Below are 27,378 nucleotides of genomic sequence, written 5' to 3' on the forward strand. Positions count from 1 at the left end.
GGACTGCTTGGCATGACAAGAAATTGTTGGAAAAGCCTTTTTCTTGTGCAGTGAGTCCTTAGAGTTTATATATGTCACCCGATCACCTTCCAAAATGGCCAAAACATTACAAACTGTTACAACAGTAACTACTGCACCAACTGTTACAAACAACACATGTGGAAAAGTGTCTTCTTTTTGAAAAAAGATTAATGATGCTGTACAAGTGTGGGGAGCTGTGGTACAGGTATAAATTTCTAAAACTAAGTGCACTTGTAAAACCTCCAGATCAGGACTTCTCAAAGGCATCTCTGTGATTTGGCTACCATGTTTTCAAAGTTTCATAAAAAATCTCAGCCTTTATTTAGTAAAGTGGCTGCTAGTAACTTCCAAAGTGATGTGTGTGTTTCATTCCCTGCTAGTAGCCAGGGAACCTTTCACTACCAGTACTGGATCTTAGAAGCCCTTATTGCACCTCTGCACTCTGTATCATGTTTTGGATGGACTGACAGGGCTATTGCAGCTCCAGCTCCACTGAAGTTCATGTACCAGCTGCAATAATATTTCAAGTCAATCCTTGATTAGTTAGGGGAAGGTCAGCTATTTCTGACTGGCCTCGCCCAGACAGAGAAACAGAATGAAGCTCTGCCATCAGTGTCCTAAAATAGATGGCCCTTTTCATCTGTCAGGCTTGAGCCAGCCACACGGAACACGAATTAGGAGACACAAATCAATTCACAGGGCGTTGGGAAACACAGCAGAAAATCAAGCAAAGAGAAACTTCTTCAGATATGAGCCGTACTCTCCAAACTACTTTCTAGCCACTTGCCTAATACTTCTCTTTTTTTTCTTAAGTAACTAGAAAAAAAATTGCTTTTTTTTTTTTTTTTTTTTTTTTTTTTTAAGTTCAATAATGAAACTGAGTGTGGGAATATTTTTTGGAGGTTTATTCGCAGCTCTAGGAGTTTTGCTCTTTTTGGTGGCATTTGGAACTGATTATTGGCTTCTTTCTACAGAAGTAGGAAGGTGTTCAAAAGCACCTGAGGATGTGGGGGTTAGTATGGATTTTTATTTATAATTTCTTGAATTTATTTGTTTCATAGGGATTGAATTTTGTATGAATTTTTGAACATACTCATACTGACATTCTGGAGGCTTTTAAGCCTACTTCAAAACCTCTTGTAAACAGCTGTAATCAAGTCTAAAATTCATTAAATTTTTATGATACTACTTTTGCAATATGACATTCTCTCACTATAACTGTGAACTATAACTGTGTAGAGAGGCTATAGCTAACCTCTGTTCAGACAGGCTGTGTGTCATTGTAATGGTGTTATTTTTTACATATCTTAATTTCACTTGAACTTCATTTTTTCAGCTGTTTGAAAAATAGTATGATAAAGGCTTTCATTTTTATTTTTACTTTTCATAGACTGAGATGGCCACGTTTCATCATGAAGGTTTCTTCTGGAGGTGCTGGTTTAGTGGAAATATAAGAGAGCATAACACCAGCATGTGGAAGTTCTGGTACAGTAAGTAATACCTTTCTTTTTATGTTATCTACAATAGTTGGATCTCAAAGCTGTGGAGCTTTTCTTAGTTCTCATGAGTCACTGAATTTCATTTGGTCTCTTCAGTGATCAGGTTCTTTATCTTCAAATAAATTCAAAAGCGACAAACACTTTTAAAATCTGTACTAAAGGATATCCCAGGACAAAATCCTCCATGTTTAACTATCAGCTTACTCTTTCAGTAGTAGCCTGTCATCTTAACTGAGAGTCCATTTTTATCAAGACAGTCTCTTGCTGTGTTGTAAATGGTCTGTTCATTTTCATAAAGCAGGGAAAAAGAGCCTCATGCTTAGGACAAGTCCATGAGTTTTTGCTTGCAGTTTCTCCAGCTGATTCTATGAGTAGGTGAGAATGGTGTAGAGCACATCTCCTTCAGAAAAAAAACCTCTACTAAATGTGTGGATGACCTGTTTTCTTTCAATATGTGCCAGGATTCTGGAAGATGGTATTTGCCACCAAAATTTCAAATGAAGAAAAGTTTGCAAATCTTACCTTGTTGTGTTTGACCCAACCTGTGAGATATAGTTATCCCTCACCTTATTGCTGAGTTTTAAGAAACCTAGTGAAAAACAGATGCTTTCATACAATTTTAACTTCAGTAACCCATATTTTGCTAAATACATTGCTTGGATATGCTGTAATGAGCAAGAAATAATTAACTCTCGCAACAGAAAAATGCATATGCATGTAAAAGCATATGTATGTGTTGCAGTGTACCAGATCCTTCCCTTCAACCAGGCTGCTTTACTGTTCCTGTAGTACAAATCTGAGCTGCCCTTTAAGGAGTATCCCTGGCAGAAGATCAAGGCTGCTGTCTCTTACGAAAGCAAAATCCACTGCAAAGCTACTACGAGGGAACACTGAATCTTGTCCTATGAAACTCTGCTTATCAATTTGAAGAACAGTCTTAGGATATTAAATTCTCAAAGCAGTAAAATATTAATAATGATCTTTCTTTTTCTTTTAGCCAATCAGTCACCTTCTAAGATTTGTACACATGCTTACCTCTCACCATTTCCTCATATCCGAGATGAACACAACTCAACTTCTTATGACTCTGCAGTCAGTAAGTATTTTTTTTTGGCTGCAAGTGGATACAATGCCCATAATTTCAAGAAAACAATTCAGATGCTTCAGTGCAGAACTGCATTATCTATCCACTCAGTTTAATTAATACAGTTTTGGTGTTTCGTATTTCTCAGACTTTTACAACATGCATATTTAAGACACTATTTAGCAAAGCACTTAGATGAATGCGTGGCTTTAAGTATGATGGCAGAATGGAAATCATTTCTATAAGCAGAAACATTTCCTTTTCATGCTTTTTTTCTTCAAAATAAAAAGTATCTTTCTTAGGATGAATGCTTTAAACAATTACTTCTTCTCATGTATTCCAATTAAACTGTTTCTTGTTAAATAAATAAATCACATGTGGAAATATATTGCATTTTTACCTTATGAGTAATGAAGACAGGGGCCTTGTTACAGTCTAATTTTATTCAACTATCTCAGATATACTGCACTGAATGCTGGAGATACCAGTTTCTCTCAACTGACACAGACACTGAATATTATGTGCCATACATGAATAATATAAACTAACACTATATTACTGTGAAGTATTGTTCTGTGAATTAAATTCTAGTATTTTTAAATATTTACTATATTAAGCTGATATTAATACCAAGAAACTGGTGCAGTAACAGAGATACATACGAATATATATACATATTCATGTATGTAAGATACAGAGCACTGAAAACCTTGTGTTTGAATACATAAGGAAAGCTCTGGAAAGCTCTGTTTTTTCTACTCAGCTCAAAAAATTGGTCACATTTTGTCAGATCAAGGGCTTTTTTCAAATGTATTTTTAAGACTATTGCTTCTGATGGTTATTTCATATAATTTTTAAAATAACCTGAGACATATGAATGCTGCTTGTATCTGAGCCTACTGACTCAATGACTTAAGTGATCTCTGAAGCTGTAATTATACCTTTGCTAACTTTGAAGTGTCTTTCTAATGCATTTTTTATGCTGCAAAAATGAGAAGGAAAAGAATTTGTGTTGGTAACAGTTCTGTTAATCTTTAGAAATTATGAACTGTTTGTCCACGAAGAATTCATACCTTACCATTCAGAGTCAGAGATCTAATCTATAATGTTGAAGCACATCTAGAACAGTTTATCTTTTCATTTGAAAATGACAGAGCCATCTGCTCCTAATAATCTAGACAAAGTTGGTATTCAACCATGCACTCATACATTCACAAAGGATCTTCAAATCATATTGCATGATTACATAGAAGTGGACAAACAAAGAAGAAGAAAGGAGTAGGAATATCATCAAAAGTTTAATTAATTTCAGTTAATATTTGCCAAAAGAACACTGCTCAAATATAATTTTCCTATCTATATTTCATATTAGGAGATTAAAAATAGGCAGAACTGTACTATAGATACTGGCACAGGTAGAGAATATTCAGAGCCATTCCTGCTGTATAAATAGATACAGTTGGATTGCTTTGGATCTCATTAAAACTAGAGAGTTTTTTTTGTGCCTCCAGTTCATTTTCAGCATCCAAACGGAATTATTTACCAGAGCAGGTATACTTGCTTAAGAATCTTTCACAACTTTTTATTAAGAAAGTTATATCATCATCTCTTCTATTAGTACAAACACTCAGTTTCCTTTTAGTGTACTTTGACAGGCCTGCCCATCATATTTGGCTTTTTAAAACCTCACAGAATCTACAATTACTAAATTAAGAAGTACTGAGAGTTATTGCCTTCTTGATTCACAGTGAAGGAAATGCTTTTCTGTAAAAGATAGCAGTGAAAACTCTCCATTTGACTTCGTGCAGAAAAATAGTTTGTCAACTATTTGTACATCCACATGGCTGAATCTAATATTCTCATATTAGATATGAGAATATCTCAATAAAAGAATAAAAAAGCACAGAATGAAAGGGCACTACCAAGAAATTGGGGCTATTGTTCCTTTTTTCTTTTTTTTTTTTTTTTTGGTTCTGCTACTGTACCTTGATAGAATATTTCCATTTTTGTGGATAACAGTTTTGTCAAAATGTTCACTTTTGGGGATAAAAAAGGTCTACCACACACTTCTTCAGAATGACTTTTCACTTTGTTTTTAGAGAGATCCTCAAGTTTTATTTTTATTAGGAGTGTATAAGAAGAAATACGCTGTCATCTGAAAAATATTCAATTTGCTGAAAAATAAACAGCTGAATAAAAAGCTTTAAATTTCATTAGAGAAATCAAACGTGTATGTACAAAACAATTTTCTTAAAAACTCAAGCCTTCTGTTAAGAGAACTTTCTCAGCAAGTAAAGGCATGTGAATTCTTTTATAGACAGTTTGGCTTAAGAGGCAGTGGGGCCTTATCAGAGCAAATTAGCTTTAATTGAAGCCCCCGGTGCAAACAGAAGCATAGTTTGTAGCTGGAATGCTATGTTACCATTCAGTTAGAATAGCTCAGGCAAACATAAGTTTCCTGAGGAACCATGAAATCTTGGATGAATTTTGACTGGAATGAGTGGACCAAGTTCTCTATTGCAATAATTCCTTTGGCTTTAGTATCAGTAGCAATTTGGCTCAGATATTTTTTTTCTAAGATATAATTAAAAAGAAGATAAATCTATCCTCTCTTAACTTATTTACATCCTTTCATATATTGGTTTTAAGGTGTGTATGTGACATATTCCAAAAGACTCAAACATGAAAGATATCAAAGTCTAAAGTGTTAGTATGCTTTACTCAAAAGGCTTGGTTCAAGCTGGTGAGAAGACTTAGACTATGAGCTCTTTGTGCCAAGAGTTACAGTCTTATTCAAATGCATATTTTAATGTCTCAGGTTTCCTTTCACCATTACTGTCAGATGCACGATCTGCTTGGAAGGGTTAGAAAAGACTTATTTGAAATTGCAGTTTTCTGTATCTTAATCTCAATTATTATGGCTTTATTCATGCTCTAGTTTTGTTAAGTATTATGGTGGAGAGAGGAGGACTTTACCTACCTGCAGTGTAAGCTTCCATCAATAGCTGTGCTAGCCATCATTTGCAGTTAATGGACTTAAAGAAATTTGCAGTCAATGCCATTTGTCTCAACCTGAAATAGGAATCTAAGTGAAGTCAGGGGAATCCTGTCTCCAGTGGCTTTCTGTGATGTTACAATGGTTTATGGTGACAGCCATGCCAGTGTGCAGCTATTAAGCAGTCAGACAGCACTTCATTGTGTCACCAGCAGATTCATTTCTATGATGATTCACAAACGTAAGTGAAACAGACTGAAAGCTAGAAATAAAAAAAAAAGTTAGACCATACAGTGAAAGTACTGGAGTAGTGATCTTTTATTTATTTTATTTGAAATATATTATTCTAAAATATACCTATAAAAAACATACACATATGTATAATCATAATTAGATCAGTTATCCCATCATGCTATTTTGAAAACATAATAGTATAGTACTTAAATAAAAATTCATTGCAAGCTAAGTTAATTAATGGTATCACATCACTGGTTTACTTAACAGTGACATTCAAGGCTCTCACACTTTTATAAAAAATCTCTTGTACTACCAGACAATACTAGAACTGTTTTGAAAAATGTTTGAAGTCCTTACTCATACAAGTAGTCCTGTTTGTCTAAAGTGTGATAATTTCTAAGAAAAAGAGGTGCAAGATCTAGCACTTCCTCAGATCATTAATTTTATTTTTGAGGGGTGGTTTTTTTCTGAAGTTTATTTGGAAGTAAACAGGAGTTTCTTAACTTTGTAAATTGCCTCAGTGCCGCCTGAAGCTACATTTGGAGCCATTTAATGGAGTGCTCTGGCACTTCAGTTTAATACTCCGATCTGTAGCTGCTAGTACATTTTTCCTTGCCTTTATATCTTATTTAGTCCAGTCTTGGGCACATTGCCAGTGTTGAAGTAGTGCCTATGATATGCAATGCAGAATGTTTGCAGAACTGAAGAGAAATTGTGGTTTAGCAACTATTGCATCTATAATAGTGTTATCAAATTTACTGGCATGTTTGTTACTGGGCTAAAATTAACCTAATGTAATCTAGGAAATATCAGCAATGAAATCTGAAAATAATAATTGTTTAGTGAAATGCTAGAAGTAGCCTATTTTTAGGGGAAAAAATGCTGTTATGTAAGATGGTCATATAATTGTTCATGAGAAATTGTAACGCAGTACATTTACTGAGGGAGAACTCCCCAGCCACTAAGCAGTAATGAAGCAGGAAGTATTTAAAAAAAGCAATATATTCATACTACAAATACTGTATTTGTTTTACTGTTAAGGTTATTTGAAAAAAAAAAAAAAAAAAAAGGATAATTACTACTATGGCATAGTAAAGGATACTTAGTGAAACTGGAACAGTTTCACGAGGTTTACTGTGTTGCCTCACGCTTCTGATGGGAGCTGTGATGTTGTTTACAGTGGTTTATCTGCAGAGAGGATTTATCTGCAGCTTCTGATTTAGAGCAGCTCAGGCACTTACCTTTCATTGTACTTTATACTGTGGGTGGCGTTTTGATGCTTGTTGTCAAAAGTACTTTGATATGTCTTACATTAAATAGTAAGCATGTTCTAAAATACTCTGTATAGTCAAATCACAGGAAAGGTTCACTATAGGACTTAAATTTATTGGTAAAAATTTTTGGCAAGTTCTCCAAGTCATTTTAACTGTTATTAGCAATGAAGCACTGTACTCACACAAACATTTTTCAAAAAGACTTTCAGCTTTATAGTGCGTTCAATATTAAACAGATTTTTTTTGTTGTTGTTTTGATTTAGTTCCTGGTCATAGAATGTTGGGCCAAGTCCTTTCCATTGTTGAGATTTTGAAACTCCTGAAGCCAGCAAGGGCAATAAAATATGTGATATATATCTGTGAGGTTGATATCAGTGTCTCTAGTAGTAAGTAGATGTGTGCCACGTGGTGTTATGGGCTAAGCTTGATCCTGAATAGCTGACTATGTAACTTCTGAGGAGCGCATTGCAACCACATAAAAACTATCATGCCTTTTAGGTGGCATGACTGTGTAATTTCTCAAATGCATTATTGCTTCTTTTTCACATCATGCACCAGTAACATCTTAAAACATGAAACTGTGGCTTGAGTTTATTGTGGATCTGGAACCCACAAAAGGAACTTTTTCATAACTAAACTATTTCTCCATATTCCACTCCCTTGCTCAAAACCCAATACTATGGCTACTTTTCAAATGATGCAGAAGTCTCTTGAAGAATCTGGCTTAGGATGTTTTTGGAGAAAAGCAGTAGCAAGGCAGAATTACAGGTCATGCAATTTTGGAGGAATATATTGCAGCTGTGCTATTCCCGCAGCATATAGGTTGAAGGTGCAGAGCTCAAAGACAAACATACCAGCTGTACTCCTGTTGTCCTCTAAGTACTGTCTTATTTTTAGGCCTGCCTGTCACTACCAAGACAAATGTTGTACCCTGATGAAGGGACAGCTTACCAAGACAAGTTATACATCTCTCTGTTTAGCACTCTAGAGCAATGATACCTAAGGTTAACACTGCAAATATGTTTATTACAGACTGTGTGGTAATGCTTATACTTTATTTCTTCCACTGCAGGAAATACTTGGAATAATATACCTAATTGAGGTAGATAATTCTGACATACCTGTGAAGAAAATTTACTTAGTGCCTACTACCTTTTGCAGAGGTGAATTCCTTGTTGTCTGGCCAGAAAATGGGCAGTCTTATGAACTACTTCAGCAATACTTGAAATATGCAGACTTCTCTTAACACCTTATATGGGTGCACTGAAAAAATATTCATTAAAGCAGACTGCTTGGATCACAGTATCATTCCTTTTCAGGGGCTATAAAGAACCATAATTCAAAAAGCATTTTCTGTTGCTTTTTAGCTGTCATGGTTCACCTCAATCTCACAGCAGTGAGATTGACTTAGAAAGTTTATTATTAGGCAGGCTTATTTCAACTAGCTCTTTTTTGTTCATCTGTTTATGCCAGCTAAACTAATGACAGCAATAGGGTTACACTGTAATTTTGACTTATTAGCCCCATGGGAATTGCTCATCTAAACAGAGAAGGTGGGAAACTGGTCTAAGCAAAAATTGTCTGAATATGAAGAAAGTGAAGTCTTCTTTGCAAAAAAATGGTTGCCTTTTAACTGCTTTAGTAAATCATAGAATCGTTAAGGTTAAAAAAGACCTCTCAGATCATCTAGTCCAACCATTCACTACCACCAATATTACTCACTAAACCATGTCCCTAATAATTACACCTACCCTTTCCTTAAACACCTCCAGTAATGTTGTCCCCACTACCTCCCTGGGCAGCCTGTTTCAGTGCCTCACTACCCTTTCTGAGAAGAAATTTTTCATAACATCCCACCTGAAATTCCCCTGGCACAACTTGAGGCCATTACCTCTTGTTCTCTCTCTGTTACCTGGGAGAAAAGACCCCACCTCACCTTAGCCTCCTTTCAGACAGTTGTAGAGAGCAATAAGGTCTCCCATGAACCTCCTCTTCTCCAGACTGAACAATTCCAGTTCTCTCAGCCTCTCCCCATAAGATTACTGCTCCAGACTCCTCCCAGCTTCACTGCCCTTCTCTGGACACACTCCAGGGTCTCTTAAGATGTTTCCTTGGACTTGTGCCACAAAGGATCTTAATGTCTTGTAGATTGTGGGGGTAGGATTTTGCATAAAAAGATAGATTAGGGAACTCTGCAGATTTTTTACCTATCTTCTTTATTTTCTAATTGATGTTTAATGACAGATTGCTGGATAAACAACTGTTAGGATTGTCAGAATACCCCCACAGTTCTCTAGAGAAAATAATTATTTATAGAGGAATACAATGGAAGGTTATGCCAGAAGATAGCTAGGTCAAATCAGTATTTCACTTACAATGCATAAAATAGTTATTCTGTCCAAGCAGAGAAACTGCTTATCTCTTCTATAGTCACAAAGAGGTTTAAACATTTTTCCATCAGTTATATTTGTACTCCTTTTGTGTTTATTTTTCAGGAATATTTGAGCAAATCAAGCTTTTCTGGTAAAATTTCACTAAAAGCTTATGTCAGGAGCAGATAATGAAACTGCACACTGATTTCATTATGCTGTAGAAACTTATGTCCTCTTCCATCTCTAGAAACACTGCTGTATAACTTCAGCGAGTGACCATAATGATATTGAAGTAAGCCCTTTCAAAATTCATTTTGGCCAATGTGCCCTGTTATGTAGCATGACTTTGAAGTACCTTGGGCCATCCGTGTAAAATAGTTGGGTGGTTATAGGCTGATTTAGCAGTATTAGGTTTTAAATGAGGAAGTAATGTCCCATGGACTTGGGGACTGCAATGGAGCTTAACAAAGTAGCCCCATGAGTAAAATAATATGAAATTGCTTCAAAGACCCAAGACTGAAGGACTTAGGAGATTTACTTTCTCTAGCCTCCATTCACTGTCCATTTGCATCAAGTGAATCATTAAACTATGTGTTTAACTTTAAACAGGTTCCTAAATCCCCTAAGAATTTGAGTACTTAAAGCATAACACACACTTAACTGCTTAGCTGAACCAGAGCCTTACTTCTCACCTACTATTTATTTATTTGTTTACATAGAAGGATATGGACCAAAAAAACAGTTTTATTCCTCTGCCAGCTAATTTCAGACACATTCATCTTCCCTATGCCCAAATCTGCTGATCAGTGTGGTGGAAAATTATGTCTCTGAGTCTTTGCCTGGATTAAAAAGGGCGTTATTTTAAAAGTGTGGCTAATGTGATATGGTGAATGTGATCTAACTAGCACATACATATATAAGGCTGAGATAAGCAAGATGATGTGTATTTTAACATGAGTTAAGCTGGTCAAGTTGAAAACTGTAGATTTTTGAAACATATTGATGGGAAGCACAAGCTGATAACATGTAGTTCACCTTCAGATTTCAGATGAGAACAAACCTGAATTATTCCAAAAGCTGGCTTTAGCAGGCAGGATGGATTTGAAACTTTCAGGATATGAACCAGTATAATAGTTACTTAGTTGTGTTTTGCTATAACAGTAAGTAGGTGCTGTCAAATGATAAGTGGCAGTTTCTTTTGTGACTCACTTTTTCTGACGTGCCAGCTGGCTTATGTGCTTTCCCTCAGTTGGGTGGAAATGTTTTTCACTGACTGAATTGTCAGTGCTTCAAGATTTTCTGAACTGACGATGGAGATCTTTGCAACTCATAATTTTACTAATGGGTTCTGTTAATGTACCAATTTTTAAATTCATGGGAGAAATTTATGTCAGTCTTGTAGCATTTGTAAAATGATGACTTTGTTAAATGGATGTGCAATTAAGCAGCTAAAAAATAGTTGTTAGAAAGACTCTTTTGGCCAGAGTATGTCACAAAACTCTCGGCTCATTTATCACCAGCTGCATCCATTAATTAAGCACTGCTTGGCACTGTCTAGCAGGGACTTCTGAAACATCAAATTCTAATAAAATAAAAAGAACTTTAGAGTGGAAACAGCCTGGTTTAAAAATTGTTTTTCAAGTTATTTTTTTTTCTAAAGTTTCTAAGGTTTCTCTTCTTTCCTGCTTTAGATTTCCTTTTGTTGTATATAAACTAATAAGAACGATGTACTTGAAAGTTATAGAGAACTTACAGATTGCTTTTGGTGATAGGAACTGAGCACTGAGAAAGTCATAATGTTACAGTTCTCTGTTTCTCCCAGTCAATTTTGGTAAAACAATTAGATCCAGCCAGTCCAATCATTTCTTCCAAAGAATCTTTGCTGCAACTTCAGTACACTATTTTCTAAATATCATAAATTTTGTCAAGTTACTGTTTTTCAAGTCACTGTCTAAATGTTAAGCAGGTAGACTTCATTTGAGGTAACTCAAACCCTGTTTTCCATGATCACCAGATAGGAACTGGATTCTGAATCTCCTTTGATCCACGTGACACATAATGCACATGCACAATGGAATGAATGTTTGGTTTGTCAGTAAGTGGAAGAGTGGAAAAGAAAAATCTTTATTAGCCAAATACATAACTTGTTTAAGTTCTAAATAAGTGTGATATGCATTCTTTTTCTTTCTTTTTTTCCAGTTTATCGAGGTTTCTGGACAGTTCTTATGCTCCTGGGAGTGATCACTATTGTGATGGCTAGTTTTCTGATCATCTGTGCAGCTCCTTTTGCCAGCCACATTCTGTACAAAGTAGGAGGAGGCTTTTACATTATTGCTGGTGAGTATATTGTTTGCTCCATCAATTAAGGCATTAGAATAGAAAGGATGAGGTATTTCTCCCCATTTTCTGTAACAAAATTTATACAATCATGGTTTAAAAAAAAAATAAATTTGTGCCTCTGTGCTTTGACTTGAGGAGCATCTGCCCAGGGTGCAATTCTTTCTACTGTTATCTGAAGCCATTCAGAAAGCTACCTTTTGATTACAATAAAAAATTAAGAAGTATAGGACTATTCATGGAATCACTGCATTTTCAATCTACTTATTGAGCAGGAAAAGGCATGTATCTTTAGGGATACAGCCTTGTAGGATTCTCAAGGACTTCTGCTGAGGAGCTTTTTTTAGTCAGGGACACAAAGACAGTGAAGGTGGTAATGGGAGATTCTAAAGAAGCTGAAAGACACAGCATATTCACATGACAAGTATAGGAGATGTGTTTTATATGTGACTGGAGTACACAAAATAGTTGTCAAATATGAGTAAGTGGGACTCTAAACTTCTGTGAATGAAATACAGAATTCAGTAAATTCAGAATATTCAGTAAATAACTGAATTTTCTCTTTCCTCATAACCCACACATAATTTGTAGCATCCTCCCAAGATTGAGCTGATACGGCCAGCTTTCTGGGTCACTGTTCTGTTAACTTTGACAAGTCTGGAAAGATGTAAAAGACAATAGTTTTTTAGGATATAAACGACAGTATGTGCTCATCATTATCCTAGTTTGTATGCATCTTGGTGTTGTGGGGCAGAACACTCACACCAAGATCAAAAGGCTTGAACTCTATTTCTAATTCCATTATTGACCTACTAACCTGCTTACCTTCTTCATATTGCATATCTGCATACACATGCTGATAAGATCATAATTTCCTCTTAAAACACTTTCAGTGAAATGTGAAGTGTTTTATAATATTGTTGCTGAAAAAACTCTGGAATATTTGCATTTGCTCCTTTGGGAATTACTCCTCCACACTGTTAAAACGCATGTAAAAATATTCATGATCTGTTGGAAATTCTAAGGTATTTCATTACTTTTGTTCACTGATTTGCTAATTAAAAGCTCTTGTAAGTCCTGCTCATTTGCTACATTTTTAACCTGTGAAAATCTCTGCTGTCTCTAGAAAGTATTAGAGACTATAAGGGAGGAAATGGTAAGACACCAGGAACTAGCAAGGAGACCTCTGAAGCGAAGTGTGCTTTCTCCACTCTGGGTCAGTTAGTCTGCCCTAGTTTAAGCAAGTTAGATTCCACAAGTCTAGGCTAGTCACCCTTGGCTTCCTTAAGGCCTGCTGAAGGCAATAACAATAGTCATTAAAAGTCAAAACTTTAGCTAGGAAGTTCTCCAGCTGGCAATTAATTTCATCCTGGAGGAGGGGCTATGCTATTCTGAAGGGGGCTCAGATGAACATACTATCGAATCATAGAATCATTTAGGTTGGAAAAGACCTTCAAGATCACCAAGTCAAATAATCTGCCTGACCTACTAAGCCCCATCACTAAACCTTGTCACTTACTGCCACAACCACACATCTCTTCAATCCCTCCAGGGATGCAGACTCCACACTCCTGGGCAGCATGTTGCAATGCTTTACCAAGCTCCCTGTGAAGAAAGTTTGCTTAATGTTCAATCTAAATTTCTGCTGGCATAACTTATTCTACCACTTGTTATCTGACAAAAGAAACCAACACCCTCCTTGTTGAAACTTCCTTTCATATAGTTGTAGAGCAATGAGATGACAGCTGCTCCTCGTAAGCCTTGTTTTCTAGTCCCTTTACCAGCTTCATTGAGCAGAGCTGTTTTATTTAAAATATTACTGTTTTTCTTGTTGAAAAGCAAGAGCATTTAGTAAAATTCTGCTATGATTTCCCAAAAGAAAGTGGTGACAACAGAGTACAGGACCCATTAGGCTAGCACAAGATATTTTAGCTTGGATGTGGAGATAGAGATCCTGACAGCTCTTCTGCATCTGCTCCATCATACCAGTAGGACAGAGATGCTTGGGAAATGTATTTACCTAAATATCATTATCCTATTCAAAACTTCAGAACATCTACAAAATCATATCCAAAAGTTTGATGCTCTCAGCTCTTCTCACAAGTCAGCATACTCACATAACCAAGGTGTCTAAGACATGTCCATAACTTGCTGCCAAAGTGCAATTAGCAGTTATACTGGAAGTAGGCTATTGAGAAGGCAGTTAGTCACCACAGTTTTTTTCTGTGAAAGTCTGAAAGCAGAAGATAGGAAGATTGTTCACATTCTTACTTTTGTGTGTCCTTAAAGAAGAATACAAGATGAAGCAATTTAAATAGCTACTACTGGACTGAAGTATTTGTATCCTTTTGCAATCTTAATTGACAAAATGGGTACAGACAATTCACCTAATTTCTGCTAAAGAAGAATGATTTGCCTTACAAAACACTTGACAGAGCCTGTGGAAGAGAGCCTAAGCAGAGATCCTGAATGACATAGAATAAATTTCAGTTGTAAAAAACCTCTTACGGCAATCACATTTCGTTTCCCATTCTCAGCAGAGCTGGCTTCAAAAATAAGGCAGCACAGAGCCTTATCTAGTCAAGTTTTGAAAATATCCACTAATTGAAAACACAACATCTTTGAGTACTTGTCCTACTTTTTCCAGTTTGTTTGTGATTTTTTTCCATGTGTTCACCTGACATTTTCCTTGCTGCAAATTGTAACCATTATGTCCAATCCTTTCACTGTGCACTCCTCTGAAGACTTTATCTCCTATTTTCTCTATACCTCCATTTAGAAAGATAAAGACTGTTTTCTTCCTTAGACTAAAACTTGCCTGATGAGCCTCTTCTTGTCCTCCATCCCTCTAACAACCATTTTGGTAGTCATCAGTTTAACAGTATCACTCTTTCAGGGGTGAGTTTCAAACTGGACACAATGTTCCAGGTATGCTGTCACAAGTGCTGAGTAAAGGGCAATAGTAGTACTTCGAGAGCTGCTGATGGTGCTTTTATTAAGTGCGCTCTATATGAGCCTGACTTTCCTTTTTGCTGGACCCTGCTTAAAATCTTGCACACTGATAGGGATCATTCTTGTGCTTTAAGAAAATTGCCAATGAGCAACAGCCAGTTCTTTAGGATCCTCTGTCCTTCAAGGTAGCCTTTGCCCCTCAAAATAATCTCCCTTAGGATCCTGTCTACCAATTCCCTGAACAGGCTGAAGTCAGTTCCCCTGAAATTCTGGCTCCTATGCTCTTACCTCTCACTGTTGGTGCTCTCTAGGAACACACTTAAGGACTGAAGGTCTCACTGCCAGTGTCACTGGTTCCCACGTAGATGAGCTACAAGGGGGTTATACTCCAAAACAAAGCAATCTCTGAAGCTTTTGTTCCAGTGTCATAGATCTTGGCTTCAGAAAAGATGAACAACTACTCAGAGAGAAATTCTCCTGCCTGATTTGTGGCAGAGTCACAGAACTGCCTTTTGATCACCTCAATCTTTAAGAAAATCTTCAAGGTTCTTTTTGAGCAGTGCTTCTGAACTACTAAATGAAGAAACACACACAATTAGTATTTGTGGCAGCTTATTGACTAGCAGCTTTCCATGTTAAGCTTTCAAATTTCATCTGAGCTTGCACATGGAACTAGTTATGCTATGCCAGGGGGAAAAAAAGCACATATTAGTTCAACAGTACCACAGTCAATGACTCGAGCTGTCTCTTTGCAACCTCATTTCCATATCTTCAACATCAAAGGATGAAGCAAAAGCCGCTAAAGTAGTGCAAACTGTAAGAAGCCCTATGGTTTCTTCAAATACCATAAGACAAGAAAGTTGCTATAACATTATTACTAAGAGCAGTTCTCAGTGAAATCCAGATTATTCTAGGGCTGTTCTTGCAAGATGTCTGGATGGCGGTTTGAGCTTTCCTGTTGTACTGATAAGAAAGCAAGACCTCAGGGTGTGCATAGAACATTAGAGAATCACACCCTTGTGAAGATTACAAATTTCTGCTTCCTGCCAAAAGAGAAAAAAGGCTTCAATCTTAGCTACTAGATGAGGACAAAATCTGTCTTCAGACATATGTGCCAACTCCCATAATTCTAAAGTGGGATCCCTGGCATATACTTTGGAGTGGAATGTAAACAGTACTTTTCAAATAAAGGTCACAAGAGGCCAGAATAAGTGGATCTATAATAAGGACAGGGACAAAAAATTAATTGAAATATATACATACACATAGTTGTGCAAGTTTTCCTCAAATGAGAGTTCTAAACTTCTAGGCAGAAGTTAAAACTCACATCATTCTTTCTAGCACCTGTTGTCTTTGTGTCTGCATAGTAAAAGATTCATGCCATAAACAGCCATTCACCATTGACAAGTGAAAGGCATTTCTACGTGGGAAGAATAAGTAGTAAAGGCCAGCAAACTGCTTCTTGAATTCATAAACATTTCTAAAGGTTCTGTATTCTTTTTCTTCTGCAATATGCAAAAGTATTGGTTTGAAACAAATTCAAAAGAATAAAAGCTAAAGACAGAAATGAGTGACCTCAGAGAAGTCCGTGTCTTATCACACTGCACAGAGCTGTGTATCAAACATATGTGTTCTTTAAAAAAATGCAAAATGGAAGGAAAAAAAAGGGAGGAGGAGGGAAGTATTTACTTGTCTTAATCTCTCTCAGACATACTTCACGTTCTAGGAATAATTTTCCCCATCATTCCTGAGTCATGCAACTGCTGTTTTATTTTATAGTCACTAGAAGCCAAGGGCAAATGGACAGCTGCATGCTATGGAAAAGGTCTAAATGCTGAAAATGTAGAAATACATCATAGTGCACATTGTTCCTAAAAATATCTGCTTTTTTTGAAATTGAGGTTGTTGGTTTTTTGGTTCTTTTTTTGTTTAATTTCAGCAGTTTTGCCTGAGAAGTTGGCTATGTGAGTTCATGACATTCATGATAGCACGTGCAAAAGTGTAGGGATAGATTTCCCAGAATAAATATATACTAATGTTAGCATATTCTCCTTCATAATGAGCAAGCATCCCTTATTAAAGTTGAAATGGATGCTTACTCAACTCCTGTTGGCATGACTAATATTCTGAAGGAAAGAGACAAACTGGTGAAGGAAACTTGTGGATACAGAGGAAGGATGGAATAGCAGTAGTTATATAAATAAAAGGTTTCTCCCTGTTGTCTTCCACAAGCAGCATAAACTTTATGTAAGAAAATACTCTCCAGCAGGAAGGAGTCTAACTCTGATCTCTCCTTAGTTTTGCATAGGCATGGCTGATGTTTGCGAGTTACTAGCATTTCAGTGATGTTCAGTCCAAATCTTGTGATTGGGGATGATGTAAAGAAATAGATTGTTTTTTATACTTTTAGCAATACATGATTTTTCTTCAAAAATATTGAATTCTCTATACATATATTGAGGCAGGCAGAAAAAGGAAGCTTAGGGGGATCTCATAATTGTCTATAAATACCTGAAGGGAGGACGCAGTGATGACTGAGCCAGTCTCTTCCCAGTGGTGACCAGTGCCAAGGCAAGAGGCTGTGGGCACAAACTGGAACACAGGAGGCTCTCTCTGAATACCAGGCAGCACTTCTTTGCTCTGCAGATAATGGAACATTGGCGCAGGCTGCCCAGAGGTGGTGGGATCCTCTCCTTGGAGATCTCCAGGAACCACCTGGACTCTGGGCACCCTGCTGTAGGTGGCCTTGCTGGAGCAGGGATTGGGCCAGATGGCCTTGGTTTGAAGGCACCTTGAGGTGCCTTCAAACTCAGCCATTGTGTGACTACGTGATCTTCCAGCGAGCTAGTTTAAAATACTTAAACAGACCATGGTAGATTATTTTTCAGCAAGATTTTGTTGTTACTACAATGCCTTTGGTTTAAATACATTCCAGTGAATGTACTTTTCACTTTTCACTTTCATTCTACTTTTCAGTGGAATGTACATTCACCAGCCCAGAAAGCCAACCTTATCCTGGGCTGCATCAAAAGAAGTGTGGCCAGCAGGGCAAAGGAGGTGATCCTGCTCCTCTACTCTGCACTGGTGGGACCTCGCCTGGAATACTGTGTCCTCATGCAGTCCTCAGTACAGGAGAGACACAGAGCTGGGAGTACGTCCAGAGGAGGGCCACAAAAATGATCCAAGGGATGGAACACCTCTTCTGTGAGGAAAGAATGAGACTGCTGAGGCTGTTCAGCCTCGAGAACAGAAGGCCCCAGAGACACTTGATAGTAGTCTTTCATTATCTAAATGGGAACTATAAGAAAGAAGAGGGATAGTCTCTTTTTAGCAGGGTCTGTTGTGATAGGATAAGGGGAAATGGTTTCAAAATAAAAGAGGGGAGACTTAGACTGGATATAAAGAAGAAGCATTTTATAATAAGGGTAGTGAGGCACTGAAACAGGCTGCCCAGAGAGGTGGTGGATGCCCCATCCCTCAAGGTCTCTCAAGGTCAGGCTAGATGGGGATCTGAGCACCTGATCTAGGTGTAGGTGTCCCTGTCCATTGCAAGGGAGTTGGACTCAATGACCTTTAAGCATCCCTTCCAACTCAAACAATTCTATGATTCCAGTATGAATAACAAAAGCACAGCATTGCAGAAGTAGTGTAGATATATGTACAAGGTTGCAGGATGGATAGACAAAAGAAGGATGCTTATTATAAATACCTGTGTTATGTGTTAAGCAAATCTGAACTGGCTTTGAGAAGCAAATCTCCTTTGAAAGCCAGAATAGTACCTGAATATTTAAAACCTCTGAATCTCGGGTTGTTTTTTTTTTCTTTGGCTCTCTTCTTTTCCCCCTCAAAACAGATATAAACCCTACTTTTGATCTACATTTTTGCATTTTTGTAGTCAGCATATAAAGTAGTGACTGCTAATTGACATGCCTATTACAGTTCATAATTAATGTCCCAATTAATGTCTTGTGGTCTTCAAAAACTATCTCATGTTATGTGTATCTGAATCTTACGTACTACCCAGTCCACTGAACAAATTATGGTCTGTTTTTGATACTACTTCTCTTTCAAACTTTTCTTGAAGTTAACATCTGTTTTGTTAAAATGCAATAGTGCAAACTGACGTGAAGTTGTATCTTCTGAAAAGAAACATAATTCTTTTAGAATCTAACAACCAGCTAAATATTCAAACTATAGTAACCTTTCTTTAAGCTCATAACTTGCCTTTGAATTGGGTGTTTTGATGCAATCAGTGTGGATGCCAGGAGGAAAAACCCTTCAAGTCAGAGACTTGCACATTTAAGCACAACCTGAAGTGCTTAATGGATGGAAAGGAAGCAATGCCCCTGGCCCTAAACATCAAACATTTTCAGCAGATGCATTAGTGATAATGGAAGTACATGATCTGCTTTCCTGTTCTCACCACTGCTTCTAATGTACTCTAACATCTCAGGAAACAAAACCACACTGACAAAATGGAGGGTCTATTTGTGAAAAAATGTTTCTGTTTCCCTTTTGCAAGGGAAACCATTTGTAACATAGAGGAGCCTCAGCAAACTCCCCTATAAGGGCTTAACTGCCATGGAATCATAAATCTGTGAAAATTAGACAAGATGAGCAGTAACAAATGAAATCTATCGGAGCCAATGTGACTTGGGCAGTTTTTACTTAGCCTGATTCCTTTGCTTAAGACATTTCTTGAAAACACCGAACAATATACCTACTAATTAGCTTCCATTAGTAGATAGTGAGAGCCCTTAAATACTCTTTCAGTGCCTAATTAACTAAGAAGGTTTACATATTCTCCACTCCTTTTTCTTCTTTTTTAAAGGACATTTATCTCTGCTTGACATACATTTCTTGAGCAAATTTCCATACCCAGCAATTTGCCACAGACGCGTGTTAGCAGCTTGCTGATGGATTTCAGCTTAGCTGAAGTTGTTATACCACTGGCAGCACTGGCTTGCTATTTTGCACCTATGTACAGTCAGCTCTAGTTTAACCACTGAAGTGTTTCTTCAGACTGCCTGAAGAATAAGGGGTGCCCTTTTTGAGATTAAAGCACCTCTCAAAGACTTTTGTTTTGATCCTTCCATACTAACTGGGCTGCTTATCTTTGTGTCTGCCCAGGATGCTGGACGTCAAAAGTGTTCCAGATGTTCAAAGTCTTGTACTTATCTGACGCCATAATAAGGCAATATACATCATTGCTTTCTGTATTTATTATTCGTTTGAGTTAAGGTTGCCCCAGCATAGAGGATAAATTGAAGACTATGGGCATTTGAAAAGAAACTGCCACAGCCATCTGAAGAGATAAATTCCAATGTTTGATTGGGTTTTTCCATCTTATCAATGTATTTTTCCAAATAATTGAGTTGTTTGTGGGACTTTTTTTTTTTTATTGACATTTTGAAACATTAAACAAACTCCATGCCTAAGAATTTCTTTTATGAAGTTGGATCAGAATCTTTTCACTTTTTGCATCAAAACTTATGAGCTCTGTTTGGATCTTATTTGCCTTTGTTGCCTATGTTATCTGTTACATGTTCTGTTACAGAAATCTTCTGCTCAATTTGACTTTTATTTAGAGTCTTCAATTTAATTTACTTTTTTATTTTTTACATCTGACCCTGAGGTGATCCCTCCTTATGATTGTTTCAACAGTTGTATGTTTAATACAACTGTAGCACTAAATACTGTCAAAATTTTGTTTTTCTTGGGTAAAATGCTTCCAAAATTGAATGTATGCCTTTGAGTGTTGAGGGTTGGGTTTTTCCCTTTACTGTTTATTTTTTAAACTTTGTCAAGAATTCAAGCCTGTGCAAAAAATGTAATCCTGGAAATATATTACTGTATTTCATAGACAGGAAAAGTGCCTGCCTCCTTCTTATTTTAAGTTTTTCTCTTCTCTTTCAGTCTCTTAGAAATTGCAAATCCTTTGGGATTTTCGGTCATGTTTTGATTATGCCTCAGGTTAACTACTTCAGCTTATTTTTTTCATGGGCTTCAAAAGACAATGATCATAAACACTGAGTTGTGAGCTTTCACCTGTCAAATGTTCAGGACATCCAGAATGTAAACTTATTACATTTTGACTATAAAGCAACAACAAGAATGTCAACAGATCGCCATCATCAATTGTGGAAGCCAACCTGTCTGATTTTGCCTGAAGCAAATGGGAGATTGATGCAACTCCTATTGCTCCCCATTAAGTGGATAGTAATGGCAGGGAAAGGCAGTGATGAGGGAGCATCTCAGGATGGGGATAAGGAATGGGAAACACGAAAGAATATCTGGATGAGTGGATCTGGAGGCAAATGCCTCTTTGTGGATACTTTCAAAGTGCATTTACCGATTTTGTCACAAGTGTCACATTTATTCAGGGCTGTATTGTAATAATTATTTAGCAGGACTGGGAAGAGACCTCAAGCACCTTAGACTTGTACTCTGCTCTCTTCAGCCTGTAGATTTAGGTTTGGCAGTAAGTGTTCCTGGAGGTACTGCGTTGCCTTATGGTTGTAATGAAGTATATGTGTCATCAGAGGAAAAGATAGGTGGTGTGCCCCTAATATTTTAATGTTAGAATAGATAACCCTGCTCCTATTCCATGTACTACGACAGCTGAAGCTCAGGGAGCAAGTGGGTACAGGCTGGAGCATGCAAAAAATTCGGACTTGTGCCTTCAGCTTTCCAGTGAATCTTCTGCTGGAGCATCTGTGCTTCAGGCTTGCCTTTCCTAAGTGTCCACATTCCTCTAAACTAAAATAAAAGATTAGGCATGCAACTGATACTTTGGAAAGCATTTTCTTCTTAAATCTCCTTCTGGTTTATAGTAACAAAGAGATTAGCAAAATTTGTAAGGACATGTGCTCTTATTGCTATCATGTGTATACAATCCAAAGGTCTTTCAGAGGAGTGGCTGGGAGAAGGTTGTGAATTATTAAGTGGATTAATTCCAGGAAACTCTTTTATTCACCCTGAAGTTGATACTAATACCTGCTTCATAGTGGTTACTTCATTATTATTGGGTTTTGTTCATATACCAGCAATTTCTTTTCTAATGTGGAAGATTTTGAGCGAAATATATTTGAATTTGTCTGCATATTACTTGATAAGAATGCTCCAAATATTCCAAACAAAGTGCTTCTCATTAAAAAAGAGGCAAAAATGTAGAGAGGTGATGAGAATAGAAAGATTTCCTATCCCTTACTGTTTTTCCCCTTATATGTCATCCAAAAGACTGTGATAGAGACAATATCAGAGTATGGGAAGCATACGTAGAATTTATTTTCCAGGTCCCCCCATCCCACCTTCTCTCCTTCCACCTTCTCTGGCTTCTGAATTCAAAGCAGTGAATTTTATCCTCAAACATGACTGTGCCACAGTCTGCACACCAAAACCAAACGTACCCTTTGCCACAAGATTGTGACTTTCATTGCAGATCAGAAGCAAGGCAGAGAAATGAAGAAGCTTGTTAGAAGAAGCCAAGGGCAAAAATTACCCAGTAGTGGCTGACTGCCTTGCAGAGGGGCTGCAAACATGGGTGGATTTCTAGGTATTACTGTAACCAGTAAATGCACTCAGCATTTATCTCACAATCTGTTGTTAAAACTGGATGTTTCTTTTCCAGGTGTCTTGTTTTCACTGGTAGTCGTGATGTATGTCATCTGGGTCCAGGCGATGGCTGATCTTGAAAACTACACAAACGTGAAAAAAATGGATTGCCCAGACTTTGCTGTTTATGTACGCTATGGCTGGTCTTTCATGCTGGCTCCAATAGGAGTATTTTTTGCTTTATTAGCAGGCATGCTGTTCTTGTTGGTAGGGCGTGCCATTTATTTAAATTCAGACTAGTCATACACTGCCAAACGGAGTATAGGAATCCTAATGAAACTTCAAGACACAATTTTGTGTATCATTACCGTTATGACAATCCTAAGTATGCAGGCACACTTACGGAATTTTTTCTGTTACTTGTTTAACAGTAAAGGACACAAAACTCAACACAGGAAGAAACCACCTTTAATACCCCTTTTAATTCTATAGGAAGTACACACATAATTCTCCACAGTGCATTATTTGCAGCATTTTTGCAGTTTTGCAAACCAGAAGAAGGCAAAAATATTCTGCAACCAAAAGCCCAATATGAAATGGGCCAAATCAACATTTTATGCATTTGTCTTTTAGTATTGATCATGTGCTTCTACTTGTGGAGAATGGTACAAGATGGAGGGAAAACAAATGTTCAAACACAGTAATTAAATCTACCTCCTCTCCTGTTTTCCACTACTTGCCTTAGCTTTGATGCAACCAAACATCTGCAGTCTATAAAAATAGAGTGCAGTTGTTCATGAAGAGTCCATGGGAAGAGGGCAAGAAAGAAGACAATTGCAGTGAATAGCAATTTGGTGCTAGTCTGTACGTGTAAAAGCTTAACTGCTTCTGTTACATTTCTCCTTTCTGTATGGATTTGCTTATGCTGTATACTCGTGTATTCTGAAATTCATGTTTGTTGCATGATTTTGTAAGCCAAAATACCATATCTAAATCACTAGTTAACCTTATGCCTAAAACTGTACTTTGAATTATAGCTTTAATATTTTAATCAAGTATTTGATTTATTTTTGAAATCTGGGAGTAATTGGCTCCTCCCAGAAACATTTCCCTGGTGATGTAACACGAAAGATTTACTGTGATGGTAACACCCAGAGTATGAAAATGTATATTTTATGTAGCCAACAATTTCTTAAATATTAAAAATCTGCATTACAAACCAGATCTGGCCTGGCTGCTAGTCATCCCCTGGAAAGCAACAAGACAAGCAAAGGCAGAAAGGGAGGAGGATCTGGTCCTGTGCTGTAGAAGTAGCTTGTTCTTGGTATATGTTAATGTAAGATGGAGTGAGGATGGGACTATATGCATGGTATTGAAAAGATGGGGTGGAGAACTATGAGGAAACTTGCTTTGTCTGGCATTGGGCCCAAACTGAAATTAAATCCGTCTGAGAGTGTGTTCATTTTCACTTTGTAACCTAATAACTCAATGGAACTGATGGGGAAAAATAAAGACTGCATGTTGGTTTCTTCTCGTTTGTAATGCTTAATTCCACAGCTGTTCTGAATACTAAAAGCATCACTAAAAGGCAGGAAAGGAGTGCCCACCTAGAAGATGTGGTAAGCTAGATTGGATATTGCTTCAATTTCAGGAGCTTTTGTGATTGGAAGGTTTCCAAACTCCCCTGCTACTTATTTATTTTTCCATCACCAAGATTAGCTTGATACAATATAGAACAGGAAGAAACAAGGGCAGGGGGTAGAGGAGCACGGAACTCTGATGTTTGGAATAATTACCAAATCACAAAAATATTTTTATAGGCTACTAACATGATGTTTTTAATTACTGTGTACGAGGGTATGATGGGTGAATTTTAACCAAATATTCATAAACTTATACATGAACTCCACATAAATGATAGCCATCTTGAGAACATTAGGTTTACACCGTAATGCCCTTGGTTAATCAGGAAATGCTGAAATTTACCCTTCCTCTGCTGCACATGGTGTTATACACCTGCCTTTAATTACACAATTGCATACTGTTTCTCAAATAATACAGTCTGTTGGTATTTACCCCTTTACAGTCTAGGACACTCAACAGTAATTGGGGAGGTAAATTCAATAATTGGGAGCCATTGGGCTGCACACCCCTCCCAAAGCCCGTCGGTTCTCTGCGGGGGGGAGGCCTTCTACACAACAGCTTAGAGGAGGCAAAACACTTGAGCCACTTTCTTGCAAGCTTTAGATGCTGGAGGAATTGAGAGGTGCCTCAGAGCTGGACTTCTTCCAGGAACTTAGCCATGTGTGCAGCAGCAACTAATAAACTCTGCAAGGAATGAGCCAAAGGCTCCTGTGGAGCCCTTAATTCAGCCCATGTGCATCTTCAGGGCTCTCTCCATTAGTCAGCTAAATTAGCTACACTCCTATGGGCAAGACACCATCTCTCAGAGGCAGCTCTTTGGGTCAGGCTGCGGGAGTAATGGCCATTGAACATCCAAGGTGTTTCTGACAGTTCTCTTAGAAACTTCAGGGAGCCTTTCTGGCGTCAGTAGAAATTGCTTAAGCCCTCATAAATTCTTCACTCAGACTTAAACTTTTGGCACTAGTCTGTAGCTCTATCCATTTGCTTTAATTGGATACCATTTTCTTCTCCTAATGGTAGACCTGAGAGATTCCTTCTGAGAGGTACAGACAGGTTGTTTGCGCATACCAAGACAGGAGTTTCACTGAGCACATGTGATGTACAAGTGACAAGTAGCTGTCATAGACCAGGGTGTTGGGTGGTAGGGAAGCATTTCCATGTAAATGTTACCTAAAAGCATACTCTTACCTTTGTACTTCTGGTTTCATTAAAATCTATGTGCACAGGAATGGTTTTCATAGAATCATAGAATCACAGAATGGTCTGGGTTGAAAAGGACCACAGTGATCATCTAGTTTCAACTGCCCTGCTATGTGCAGAGTTGCCAACCACCAGACCAGGCTGCCCAGAGTTTGTCAGAACTGTGGGAAGACAGACAAGCTAAGGAGACACCCTCTTTGGCACTCTTCCAGACATTTTTTGCTTTTGTCCAGAAAATCCTTGTCAATGATACAGGGATTATCATGATTAAAACTGGGTAAAAGATTGTAAAGGGAATTAGATACTGTAATCAAAATATTCTGTGAAATTGGTCAAAGAACTCCATTCCCTGCAAAACTATTGGTTTTGGGGGTTGTTTTTAATTGCCTGGCTGGCTCAACAGCCTGTGATCAAATCAGCAGAGATTTTTTTTTTTTTAAAGTCACGTGTCTGGAAAAGTGATGGTGAAAGGAATGGGTAGGTAAGAAAGATTTTTTGATTAGTTTCAATCTGATCATCTGATTGTCCAGAGCAAATCTGGTGAGGACAGTGACTGCCCACAGCGGCAGTGCAAAAACAAGGGGATGGAGGCAAGAAGAAAGGCTGATTGTCCCTCTGCACTGCTCTCTGCCAGCCTGCTGTGCAGCTGTTGCGGATTCCCAGGGGGCATGCTGACACGATGCGGCAAAGGCAGCTGCTGACACAAACAGACGGGAAAGGATGTGCCCCTGGTTTATCCTTGATACTCATTGGGGTGGCTGCTGGAAGTTTCTCTGGAGTTGACCTTGATGAAACGTGTGGTCATCTGTTGACGTTTATGTTAGGGAGCTAAAGCAGTATTTGCCTTTTAGGAAATGCATCATAAAGGCTGATCTGTTTCTCTGCAGGATGTCTCTGCAGCTGGGTCTGCGCTCCGTGGCGAGCTAATAAGCTGCTAGTAGGACGCTCACAAGTAGTGCCTGTGCTGCTGTCTCCATTCATACAAAATCCTAGCATTCTGCCACATACATTGCGTTAATTACTAAGAAGTCAGATTGAACTTCTTAAAAGAGCTATTTATCTTCTGATGGAACAACTGGGTTTTCTTCTCTCTCTCCTGTTCCAATCGCTACTTCCAGCGGAGTGATTTCCATGCAGGGAAGACAAAATAAAGTATGCTGTAATTCTGCTGTGTTCACTTTTTGAGAAAACGTGGATTCCTGCTGCTGAGATGCTCACACAGAGATGCTAAAGTCAATAATATATAAGCAATTATCTAGGATCTAAAGTTTCAGGAGGGATGAAGAATTCTTAAGCATAGACAGCACCACTTTTTCATCTGAGTGTCTTAATCAGTTTGCTAGTCTGTCCTTCTAGTCCAAAATGTTGGTCATCTACACAGGAAACACATTAGCAATGGGGATCAGAAGAGCATTTTGGCATGAAGGTAAGAAGGAAAGGAGGGCTGGCAGCATCCTCCTGTCTGACACCTCCAAACTCTGCATCTGGTTTTCCCTAAGATGGACCTCATGGCATGCTACCATTCTGGCTTTGCTGTGAGGATAAGGGGAGTGCCTGGAGCAGAAGTCACCCCAGCTTATTTGCTGTAGATCTGTTCCTTACCCTTTCCTAAAAATGGTCAAGGATGCATTTGGTAGACAATAAGGAGAATATGTACACATGCAAGGTGCTTTCATGCTAGAAAGCAGTGACTCTGAATATGGTTTCAGCAATGAGACAGTCTCGGTGCCATCACGATGATATTTCACGTTTGGCACATCATTGACCCAAGCCTGTGCCTTGGCTGCGGAGGGAGGCATCCTCTGAAATGACCTGCATGCAATTCAAGTTTTAAACTGGCTAAGGAAAAGACCTCAAATAAATCCTTATCTAAGATGGATGCACTTTTAAGGAAGAATGAAACCCAGAAAGATAATGAAAAATGTTATCCCCTCCACTCCTTTACTCTATCACATCAGATTGACTTATCCTCTGTTATGTGGGTTTACTTTGAAACAGATCACTCTCATTGCAACACGTTCAGTGCTGCCAGCCACCACATGGTTATTTGGCAGCTATTTAAAGCTCAGATCATATTACTGAGTCGCAGTGCTAGGCACTCATGTTCCAACTGGTATACAACTGATCTAAAGAGAAATCAGCTTTAGGTTTTGTTCTCTGAAATTAAATGTAAGGATATGATCTCTGTGATCCTTTTTTCCCCCTTTTC

The 27,378-nt window shown here is 37.9% G+C and overlaps 1 protein-coding gene across 1 annotated transcript; it reads left to right on the forward strand.

Annotated features, from left to right (window-relative positions):
• The first annotated feature begins 648 nt into the window (after positions 1-648).
• On the forward strand, positions 649-23,856 carry TMEM182 (transmembrane protein 182). The gene is made up of 5 exons (XM_052705740.1): positions 649-1,033; positions 1,412-1,511; positions 2,518-2,616; positions 11,682-11,819; positions 22,402-23,856. Exons 1-5 carry the CDS (start codon positions 893-895, stop codon positions 22,623-22,625), a joined length of 702 nt encoding a protein of 233 aa, XP_052561700.1. The 5' UTR covers positions 649-892; the 3' UTR covers positions 22,626-23,856.
• Positions 23,857-27,378: the final 3,522 nt, after the last annotated feature.

This window comes from Tympanuchus pallidicinctus, unplaced genomic scaffold (assembly GCF_026119805.1).
Source record: "Tympanuchus pallidicinctus isolate F22 unplaced genomic scaffold, pur_lepc_1.0 scaffold6, whole genome shotgun sequence".
In the NCBI taxonomy this organism is placed as follows: domain Eukaryota; kingdom Metazoa; phylum Chordata; class Aves; order Galliformes; family Phasianidae; genus Tympanuchus; species Tympanuchus pallidicinctus.

Coding starts and splice junctions, on each gene's coding strand:
- TMEM182 (XM_052705740.1), top strand. CDS start 893: ATGAAACTGAGTGTGGGAATATTTTTTGGAGGTTTATTCGCAGCTCTA. Junction 1,512..2,517: donor CATGTGGAAGTTCTGGTACA/GTAAGTAATACC, acceptor TTTTTCTTTTAG/CCAATCAGTCACCTTCTAAG. Junction 2,617..11,681: donor TTCTTATGACTCTGCAGTCA/GTAAGTATTTTT, acceptor CTTTTTTTCCAG/TTTATCGAGGTTTCTGGACA.